General features: G+C 47.1%; 1 protein-coding gene across 1 annotated transcript in view; it reads right to left on the bottom strand.

Annotated features, from left to right (window-relative positions):
- Nucleotides 1-1,777: 1,777 nt before the first annotated feature.
- GPD2 (glycerol-3-phosphate dehydrogenase 2) overlaps nucleotides 1,778-10,291 on the bottom strand; it is a 54,224-nt gene continuing 45,710 nt past the window's right edge. Inside the window, exons 10-17 of the mRNA XM_026853074.1 lie at nucleotides 9,417-9,610; nucleotides 5,992-6,126; nucleotides 5,439-5,614; nucleotides 4,812-4,943; nucleotides 4,212-4,370; nucleotides 2,258-2,370; nucleotides 2,084-2,162; nucleotides 1,778-1,965 (exon numbers count right to left, since the gene is read on the bottom strand). Of these exons, the coding sequence (XP_026708875.1) occupies nucleotides 1,834-1,965; nucleotides 2,084-2,162; nucleotides 2,258-2,370; nucleotides 4,212-4,370; nucleotides 4,812-4,943; nucleotides 5,439-5,614; nucleotides 5,992-6,126; nucleotides 9,417-9,610 (1,120 nt within the window). The 3' untranslated portion in view covers nucleotides 1,778-1,833. The remainder of the gene's footprint in view (nucleotides 1,966-2,083; nucleotides 2,163-2,257; nucleotides 2,371-4,211; nucleotides 4,371-4,811; nucleotides 4,944-5,438; nucleotides 5,615-5,991; nucleotides 6,127-9,416; nucleotides 9,611-10,291) is intronic.

The raw sequence follows: 10,291 nt of genomic DNA, 5'->3' as shown, positions 1-10,291 counted from the left end.
GGCCCTGCCGGTGCCGCACGCCGGGGTCGCAGCCCGCCTTCTCCTGGCAAAGTGCCTGTACGCGGCGGTGTCTGCGGGACCCGCTCCCCCAGAGCGTGCCTGGGGTTACTCTGGCGCTCCGGCACTGCCCAAAGGGCACCTGGCACCGCCGCGCCCACCTGGAGCCACCCCGGTACAACCTGTTCTATAGTCTCATATAAATGTCCACAAATATTTGCGCAGGGCTTTCCACAAGCATCCTGCGGTAAAATGCAATTACTTGAGAAAGTTTTCAGAAAGCAAACACAAAAGTATTGGGAACTGGCTTAACAGATCCATTAAAAAAAAATTAAACAAACATTTCATGTATTTTGTTCCTTCCATGGCAACCTCTTGTTAATTTTTTTACCACATTTCCCACTGAGCGCCTGGCTCCTGCCTCTGCGGGAAGGAGGTTCCTGGGCACAACTGAGCCTTGGGGCAGTGCCCGTCACGGGGGGGTCAGTATTTAGATTGTGCTGTCAAACATGTAGGAGAAGCCAGTAGCCACAGAGTGACATACCTTTACAAAAATAAACCCCAACCGGTGGAACTGTACCAAAACAGTGACCTGCCTTTTTGTATTTCACAGATATTGGGACTCAGGGCAGGCAACCCCTAATGAGACCACTGAGCCCAGGAAAGCAAAAGCCCCAGAAAGCCACCAACAAATCCACAAAAGAGGTAATTACTACTTGTTTCAAGTTCTTAACCACAACGTATACAAACCAACCAAATTATAGTTTAACACAGCCCTTACAGTAAATGGTGGGTTACCCCCCCACCAATTAGTTCTCACATGCCTTTGTAAAATGTGAGAGGGAGACCCTTTCCAGCAGCCAGAAAAACGCTGCAATTTTCTCTTATATTTGAATACATAAACAGAAACTCCCAAAGCCATTCTTTCCTCTTTCCCCCCAACCATGGCTTGTTTGGGTTGGGTTTTTTTTTTTTTTCCCTTCTCCCAGGTGCAGTTCAGTTATCAGCTAAATTGCTGCATTTTAGGCAAATAAATAGACCTTTTTTCTAATGCTGGACACAACCTGTGAAAATTCTCTGCATTTAGATTCAACAATGCTGCTCTTATCTACAGCTCATCTCGAGAGAGACAATTACCATTTCCTTTGCCTTGATCTTGTTTGTTTAACTTGACACAGTGAAGAAAGGGCTGACATTGACCAAAATCCCCAGCATTAATTTATCTCATGTTCAGCATTCATCATTGCCACCATGCAGGAAAGACATGGCAGTCACTCGAAATACCACACCAGGAAAGACCCTGCAAAAACAAAGCTGGCTGGCACGCTGCGCAAGCCAGAGGAGCTGGGACACAAACGTTTCAGTAGCACCCTGGATTTTATTTTCAGGCCCTGCAAAAAGCAGATGGACGGCTTGTCAGCGCACCGAGAGAGCATCAGCCACTCCAGGAGATAAAAGGGGATTACATGGACCGGACATGCTTCATTCATTACAATATTCAAAATAGTTTAGAAACTAGTAATTACTTAACAGACCCAGAGGAATGTCAGTGTGCATAACCGTATCATTCTGAATGTATTTAAACAGCATTTCTGTATTAAAAGCCAAGCTCAGGTCTGTACTGTGGTATACTTTGTAAACTGGACCCTGTTCTTTGGGTCTCGTTTCTGCACATGGAAAAAACTCCTCCTATTCCCAAGATGCTCGAGGGTGGTCGCGTGCTCTGGCAAATGGCACCAACACTGCAGCGTCTCCCCCAGGAACGCTCACCTTGTCTCCAGCCCAGCCCGGCAGCAAAGGGGGAAAATCAAACACCCGCCCCTTTGTTCGTTAACGTTACAGCTTCCCTTGTACCAGAGAAACACCTACCTGCAAAAACTCATTGAGCTCAACCTGCCCATTTTTGTTCAGATCCACTTCGTTTAGAATCTCATGGAGCGTATTTTCAGCAATTTGCACACTGATGCTCTAGACAAAGGGGAGCACAGAAGTGTGTCAGCGGGGTGGTTCAGCACTGTTCATGCCACACTCAGAAATTTAGGTAAGAGGCTTAAACAGGAAACTAAAGAACACAAGGAAACGTTACCTCCAAGACACGTTGCACATCCAGTATAGTAATAAACCCTTTCTTGTCCTTGTCAAACATGTGGAATCGCTTCTTGTACCTGCAAGATAAGGATTATCAGTGGGAAAAACTGCACTCAGAAGAATGCCAGGTATTAATTCCTTGCAGCACAGGGAACTCTCTTACTTCACTTACCTTTCAATATCTGAAGGCAGCAGACTGATTTCAGAGCTGTCTGTTAATTGATCTGATTTTACTTTGTAGCCCATTTCATAATAGAGAAATTTTTTAGCAGCTTCAAGTTCTTCCTACAATAAAAAAAAAGAAGAACTGTATATCTGAGGAATAGCACGTTCTTAGACAATTATTTTTAATGTAGTATTTATTAGCTTCTTCCACTTAACTGGAATTTATCTAAGGTCCAAAAATTAAGCAGATGGTAGCTGAGAAGTATTTAAAAGTAAGTGAGGCTTAGGCACTTTTTGGTCTTGAAAAGAAGTATCAAATTCATTAAAGCCTTCTAATTACTGCGTAAAGGCTTTCAGGGCCCCAGCACGCTTCCAGTCCCAGGCGGTGCAGCCCCTGTTCCACGAAGAACAGCACCTGCAGGTCAGGCCCACAACGTGCCACTGAGCTCACAGGTGGTGGCGCAGTGCCACGCTTCACCTCGCTGCCCAAAGGCAGCAAAAACATCAGGAGGCTCAACACCGGGCAGGTTATGTTTTAAACTAGTTTTCTTGACGGTGGTAAAATTAATTAATTACCCAAAAGTTCAGTGCAAGGTCTTCCACAGCCAGATTTTTAATAAGTGATGACCACCTGACCCCCACAAAGCACTGCAGCACAGAGGGGCACATGGGTAAGTGTGCTGACAACCACACAAACACAGGTTAAGTGTGCTGACAAACACGGGTAAGAGTGCTCAGCAAGGGCTGCAGTAGCAGCAGAAGACTCCTAGGCACAGATATCTAAGCCACTTCCCGTAGCAAAGACTTGTTTGTGCAGGCGGATTAGGAGACCAACTAAACTACACCAGGCTACTCTTACGTACTTCAGTAGAGGCACACAAATTAGCCCTGAAGTCCCAAACCAACACAGGCTTACTTAATGGTCTTACTCTAAGATCTAAAGTAAAGAATGCTCTGCTGGATGGGCACTGAATTGCCTTGTCCATCAAGTTGAAATACAGCCCGTGCAAGACTGCTGCAAAAACACAGCACTTAGAACAGCCCGAGACTGGACACAGAAGAGATGCTCAGCAGCTGGGGGGTTTCAGCCTCATTTGAAAGAGGAGGAGACATTTTCAAGAGAAACCCCAGCGGCCGTTCAGGGAACGCAGCCTTGGGGGCACGAGTGAGCTCAGGAGCCACAGCCGCTCAGTAAATTCCCAGCACAGGCAGCACTCGGTCACTCTCCTGCCGGCAGGTTAAGGTGAGAACGGGCGCGGAACAGCCCAGCAGCCCCGGGCTGCCGGAGCTCGGGCTGTTCCTGCGACCCCAACGTCACGCTGCTTGCAAATTCTCTGCTCTGCAAGCTTCCCACGTTATGGAAGGATTGCTCCGGCTTCGTTTGACACCGAGAATTGCTATACGAGCAAATCTTGGGTGAGGGCAAGACCCCCCTAACACCAGATGCCTCTGCCCTGAGCTGCGACATGTGGGTGCCCCCTTCCCTGCACCTTCCTGGGGGTAGGCTGGAGGACCATGGCAGGTCCCTCCGGCCACCTGCATCCAAATCAGCTCCTTAAACATCCTTTTAGGCCAGAGAATGGTGCAAACTCAGTATCAAAATACACAGCAGCCAAGAAGGGACACTGATTACAAGATCCTCCTTTTCTGAGGCAGATCTGTTGAAAAGTGTTAGTAAACAAAAGATCTGAACAGGAATAGGATAGTAATGCCACATCTGATTTCATTTTTGAAGTTGGAGAACAACAGGATACAGATCTTCACTTTCCCCTCCATGCCCCGGCCGATACCCACCCATTTCACAGCTATTTTGATAAAGTCTTTATAATGAAATACCCCAAGTGAATCATCCTGAGGAAGACAGCACTGCTTGAAGTTTTCTGTTCAACTAATTTAGATCATTAACATGGAAGCTACTTATGAAAAACAAAACGGCTTCAGATGAAAAAGGCCTTTTGTACCTTTTTTTTCTGCTCACTCCAGTTAAGTTCCTTCCCCATGATATCTACGATTCGTGGCAGGGCCTCCTCTGCAGCCTGCACATTCAGAAAGGCCAAGCGAGTACGTCGGGAAATCATGTCCACTGCCGTGCGGGCGTACTCCTTAACACCGTAGACAACCTAGAACAGCAAGACAAGGGGGGAAAATGCAGAGGAGGAAGCAGGCAGGCACCGTTGGAAATGATGTTTAGCGTCACTGACCACACTGCCGGGCTGGCCACACAAACTGAACTTCCTGTAACTAGTCCCCACCCCACCAAGAGAAGGGCTGGAGAGTTCCCTCCTCCTCGGAACATTTTACAGAATGCAGCTGGGATCAAAAGTGTACATACGAAACAAAGAATAGACATGATATAATTATAAATATTTGATTGTTTATAATTAATATGTATATATAAACATAAAGCATGCTTTGGGGAAGGGGAAAAACAAGAACAGAAAAAAAAATGTGGACCTCAAAGGAAGGGGCTTATGGAAAGTTTTAGAGGGAGACAGAGCTGCTCTAGAACCAGCTTATCCCAAGGAGAGAATCAAAGAGCATTATGTAGTTCCTCCACATACCTCAGCTTCAATATAAGGAAATTCAGACACAAGGCGTTTTCCAACAATGGGCCACCTCTTTCCTGTGACTTGGGCTATTTTGGCCACCTCGTAGGCCTTGTCTCCATACGTCGAGGCCAGATGCTGAGCCACCTGCGGAGGCGAACACAAATGCAGTAGGCTTCGGAAAGCACAGCGAACTGACACACGTTCTTGCCCGTCCTCTCATCCCCAGTCACAAACAGGCTGCAGAGGGTGTTGGGTTTGATTGTGTGGGAGGAAACTACTGGAGCTGCGAATAGCTTAGCCCAGGCCACACACCACCACGTATGTCTCAATGGAACCTGAGCAACAACGCTGCCATCGCGTCCCAAGTACAGGTTTTGCTGGGCTCAAAGGAAGACAGACCCGGGCATGTGTAACATTTTAAAGCAGGAAACAGTCAAGATTAGAGGAAGGGAAAAGGGAGGAAAAAAAGAACAATGACCAGAATTTATTTTTGTTAAAACTGCCTCTGCCCTGGCCAGATAATAAACTCTTATCAGGCTCAAGAGACCTTTGTACAAGTGATGCTGGCATTACATTTAGTGGGAAAACAAACCCCTCCAACAGGGAAACAGCACAGCACCAACAGAAACCACAACTCACCTCACTTTCAAGTCCATAGTCTTGGACCAGCCTAATGTAGAGAGTGGGGCTCCAGTCCTCAGCCCCTTGGAGCTGCAGCCCGATGGTCTTACTGGAACCCGCCTTCAGATCGTGCGCCTGAACCGCTGCGTCGATGGTGTCCTGCGCCATGGCACGGTAGGTTGTCCACTTCCCACCTGTAACCACACACGGACTCTTTGTTTGGGGAAAGCAGGCAGAACACAAAGTTGGTATGTTCTTTATTATATTTATTTTTATATATATATACATATATATACACATACACATATATATATACATATACATATATATATAGATACATATATACACATACATACATACATATATATATACACACATATATATATATATATATACACACACATATATATATATCTCGTGTTATTCCTACGAGACTGGCTCAACAAGACAGTCATGCTACCACCGACAGATCGTGAGCTAATTATAGCAATGTGAAGGATTTTCCTGTAACAAGAAAAGTTTTGAAGAGGGAAGCCCAGCAAAAGTTATACTTTAAGAGAACTTCCAGTACCTGCTATGGTGACAAGGCCACTGTCGCTAATGGTAACAACGTGATTCCGGGAGATCGACTGCGTGTCCTTGGAGTTGGGGTCTGTGACCAGAGGACGAATGCCACTCCACGCTGCCAACACGTCTCCTCTTCTCACTGTTCAGAACCAAAGATCAGCCCAAGTCAGGCAGGAACTCATGGGCATTTCCCTCCTATCCCTCCCGTGGTCTCTGGCATCGCCTCCGAGCAGATCCTCGCTGTGAAACACGGGCTGTACCACACCATGCCAGGCAGCTGAGCAGCTCAAACAGCTGGAGAAGATTCTCCACAGTAATGGAATAAACTGGGCTACAGATTTTAAACCAGCACTGCCTTCATCAGTACCAATAATACTCTCTAGCCCAAACCAGAGGGGTCCATTTTTCACACTGGTGAAAAAGTCAACAGACATCCTGGGAACTGATTAACCAACTGTCAAACTCAATCAGCTCAAACCCCCATACCCAGAACCCAAACCCTCCCAAACCTAAACCACCAAGCACCAAGTCCTCCCCTTGTTTGCCTGTGCTGCAGGACAGTCCTTACGTGTCAGAAACCAAAATAAACTTTGTTCTACACAAGCATAATGTTTGCTCTTAGGGCCTCAAGGCTTTTTCTCTGGCCTGTAGGTTGCTTCTCCCCGTTTTCCTCTCGGTGAGTGATGTTTATCCCCAGCCCTTCGAGGGGCAGTGACACACACACACAGGGAGGCCATTTCTTGGCAAGGCTGCGCCTGGCTGCAGCACATCCCCCCGCAAGCATCAGTCTACATCTCTTACACAGCTGCCTCTTCCAGCCCTGCCTCCTCCTCCTCCTCCTCCCCACGGCTGTCCCGCTCCGCCAGCCGCCCCAGGAAGGGCCATTTACTGCCTCCTGGCCCCTGCTTCCCACCCGGGTACCGGCATGTCCCCGCCGCCAGCCCTGACTGCTCAGTAAACCCGGGGCAAGAAGACCTGAAGGCACCAAGCAGCCACAAAAGCCCTTAACAGCTGTCGGAAAATACCCCAGCCTCCAAAAGTCACTTTTTTAAATATAGAGAGTTAATGAAATTAATTTTGTTTCTTATTAAATTTTCAATACAAAAATTGACTGATTTCCTTTATACTGAAGTCTTCGGAACGTGGTTGTTTGTTTTTTTTTTAATACAACTTTCAAATAAATGATAATTGAAAAATCAGTAAAAGGGTGTAAAAATATCCCCCAAAGAACACAAAATAGATTTCAGAAATCAATGGTGCTCTGCCAGCATGTTTAACCTGCCAAAATGAAGTGTTAATCACAGAAATAAGATACCATATTACGTTTATAAACTAATGAAACTAGAAAAAGCAGCATGCGTGACACTATAATTAAACAGTTGGAACGCATCCAAGCCTGTGTAAGTTGATAACCCTGGCACTGTCTCTGGCAGCAAAAAGGCAGGTCTGCAGTGAGTTGATATGGCCAGCACAGTTGTTAATTCAATAACAAGCAATCTATAAACACTGCTAATTGCGTATGTGAAAAACAGCGTGCACCTAGGTAGGTTTCGTTCAGAAGAATTAAACACTTCATAATGTACTTCTGTAAAATACCTCGCAAAAATCTCTGCCCTCTTCACAGTCTTCACTCTCCCAGGTACCTCTCTGGCCTATCGCACTTATTTATAAATAGAGATTTTTGCTCAAGGAACTTCAAGGTACATTTCCTGAAGACTACTTCTGAACTTCATACCACAGAGCCATCAATTATCCGCTTCAGGAAACGAATAATCCAGTATTTCCAGTCTCCGGACAGCAAGTTTTCCTAAATCTGAGGATGTTGGAAGGTTCCTGACTGAGTGCTTTTCAAATTTATTTTAATGCTGCTACTACAACAGAAATGCAGAAGTAAGAATGCTTTCACAGAATAATATTTTTAAAAAAACCTCACTATGAAGGAAAGACGCCTCTCTCCTTTAAACCAGCACTAATTCAAAATGGGCCAGTGTCTTACAACAAACGTGACCTCGGCTCAGCTCCTGAGAGGAACAGCTGACACAAAGTAATTTTTATAAATTCTCCTTTTTGCCCATTATACTTTCCTCTCCCACTGGAAGCTAACACTATTAGGTATTTACCATATCAAGAAAAGTAGATTCTAACAATAAAGCCCCTAGAAAAATGGAAGGGCAGGGATGTGCCATCCAGAGGGGCCTGGGCAGGCTGGAGAGGTGGGACATGCCAACCTCATGGAGTTCAGCAAGGCCAAGGGCGAGGTCCTGCCCATGGGTCGGGGTGATCCCCAGAACAAACCCAGGCTGGGCGAGGAGGGGCTGGAGAGCAGCCCCCAGGAGAAGGACTTGGGGGTGGAAAACTGCCTGTGAGCCAGCACCGTGCGCTGGCAGCCCAGAAAGGCCCCGTGTGCTGGGCTGCACCCAGAGCAGGGGGGGCACAGGGCCAGGGGGGATTCTCCCCTCTGCTCCGCTCTGGGAGACCCCCCTGCAGGGCTGGGTCCAGCTCTGGGGCACCAACAGCAGAAGGACACGGACCTGCTCCAGCGGGGCCAGAGGAGGCCACGGAGATGCTGGGGGGGCTGGAGCACCCCTGTGAGGACAGGCTGGGAGAGTTGGGGGGTTCAGCTGGAGGAGAGGAGGCTCCGGGGAGACCTTAGAGCGGCCCCCCAGGGCTGAAAGGGGCTGCGGGAAAGCGGGGAGGGACTGGTCATCAGAGGGAGGGATAGGACGAGGGGGAATATTTCTAACCTGAAAGAGGGGAGATTTAGGTCAGATGTAGGGAAGAAATTGTTCCCTGTGAGGGGGGTGAGGCCCTGGCACAGGCTGCCCAGAGAAGCTGTGGCTGCCCCCTCCCTGGAAGGGCTCAAGGCCAGGTTGGACGGGTCTTTGGGCAACCTGGGCTGGTAGAAGGTGGCCCTGCCCGGGGCAGGGGGTGGCACTGCATGGGCTCTGAGGTCCCTTCCACCCAAACCAGTCTGGGATTCTATAAATAAAAACAGAGACATGGGAAAAGTCAGAACAACTTTTCCTTCAAGAAAACCAGGTGACTTATGCACTTATGGTGACATACGACCAAAGTATCCCAGTTCTACAAAACCTCACACCTGCCACCCAAAGAGACCAGAACGACTTGACCGTGCAGCTGGACATTAGTGCAGCTGGATGAAAGGCGTGGGAAATCAGAACACACAGAGATCAACTCCTTTCTATTTAAACAGTCCAAGCAGCGCAGGTGTACCTGTCAGAGCATCATTTAATAGCTCTGGAACACAGATCGTGATGCCACTGATGTCCCACTAGTTTCGGAAGCCCCCAGCTGCACAGGACCCACAGTTATCAGTCACAGACACACACCAGACAGACAGCACTTACACCAGAATGCAGAGACTCATCAGCACCTTCCCAGGGCAAACCAGAGCTGACAGAGCTTTACCTTCAACGTCAACACTAAGGTAGTTGCGCACTTCATTCAAAATGAAGTTTATATCTTCTTCGGTGGGTATTGGATGGGACGTAACGTCAGTCGGGCTGTCTGTGGTCCCTGCAATAGTCATCTTCTCCCAGGGCAGGAAGAAAATCACTCTACCATCGCTGGTGGCTGGGTCAAGCAGACCCATATTATCAGGGCTGAAATAAAGAAGGGACAGGGTTCAAAACAGGTCAAGCTTCACCAGGCATGATGTTCTTGCACACCTCGTACCCTTGATAAAGTGTCAGAACATTACCTTTGTTCTTAGGTCAAATGATTTAAAAGAAAACAAACAGGGAAAAAAAAAGAAAAAAGATCAGCGATTTCACCCATGGCCATGACCTGACTTTAAATCTTAGCCCCAGAAGTTCTGAGAAATGAGGCCCTTGAATGGGATGCTGAGATAATTCTAGAATGATTTCCTAAGGAAGGGAGCAGACTACAATCTTAAACCAAGCAATCAGGCCTTTGACATCTCACAGCTCCATTCACTCTGGAAAATCTTGCTCATTGGAATTTCAAATACAAGCATTTAGAAATTTTAAAACAGCAATTAGTTGAAAGCCATTAAGGAATGAACAACTGCCTTTAATCGAAAAATGGACAATCATTTCTATCGTGCCACAAAGCAAAGGCAAGGCTGAAACACAATGAACATTGAAATGGAAGAAATTAGAGAGGCCTAGTTCTGTTTCGATGCATCTACGTACATAACAAGAAAAACTACAGGTGAAATATTAGTAAGCCAAGTCATGAATTGTCTGCACCCTGAACAGAGGGCAAAATCCCAAGGACTTCTGTAACCTGCATTCACAATAAAGGGAGGGGGGGGGGGGGGG

Source organism: Athene cunicularia (genome assembly GCF_003259725.1).
Source record: "Athene cunicularia isolate RWA chromosome 7 unlocalized genomic scaffold, athCun1 chr7_part1, whole genome shotgun sequence".
In the NCBI taxonomy this organism is placed as follows: Eukaryota; Metazoa; Chordata; class Aves; order Strigiformes; family Strigidae; genus Athene; species Athene cunicularia.
Note: the sequence above shows the minus strand (reverse complement) of the source record. Positions and strands in the feature narration are given on the sequence as shown.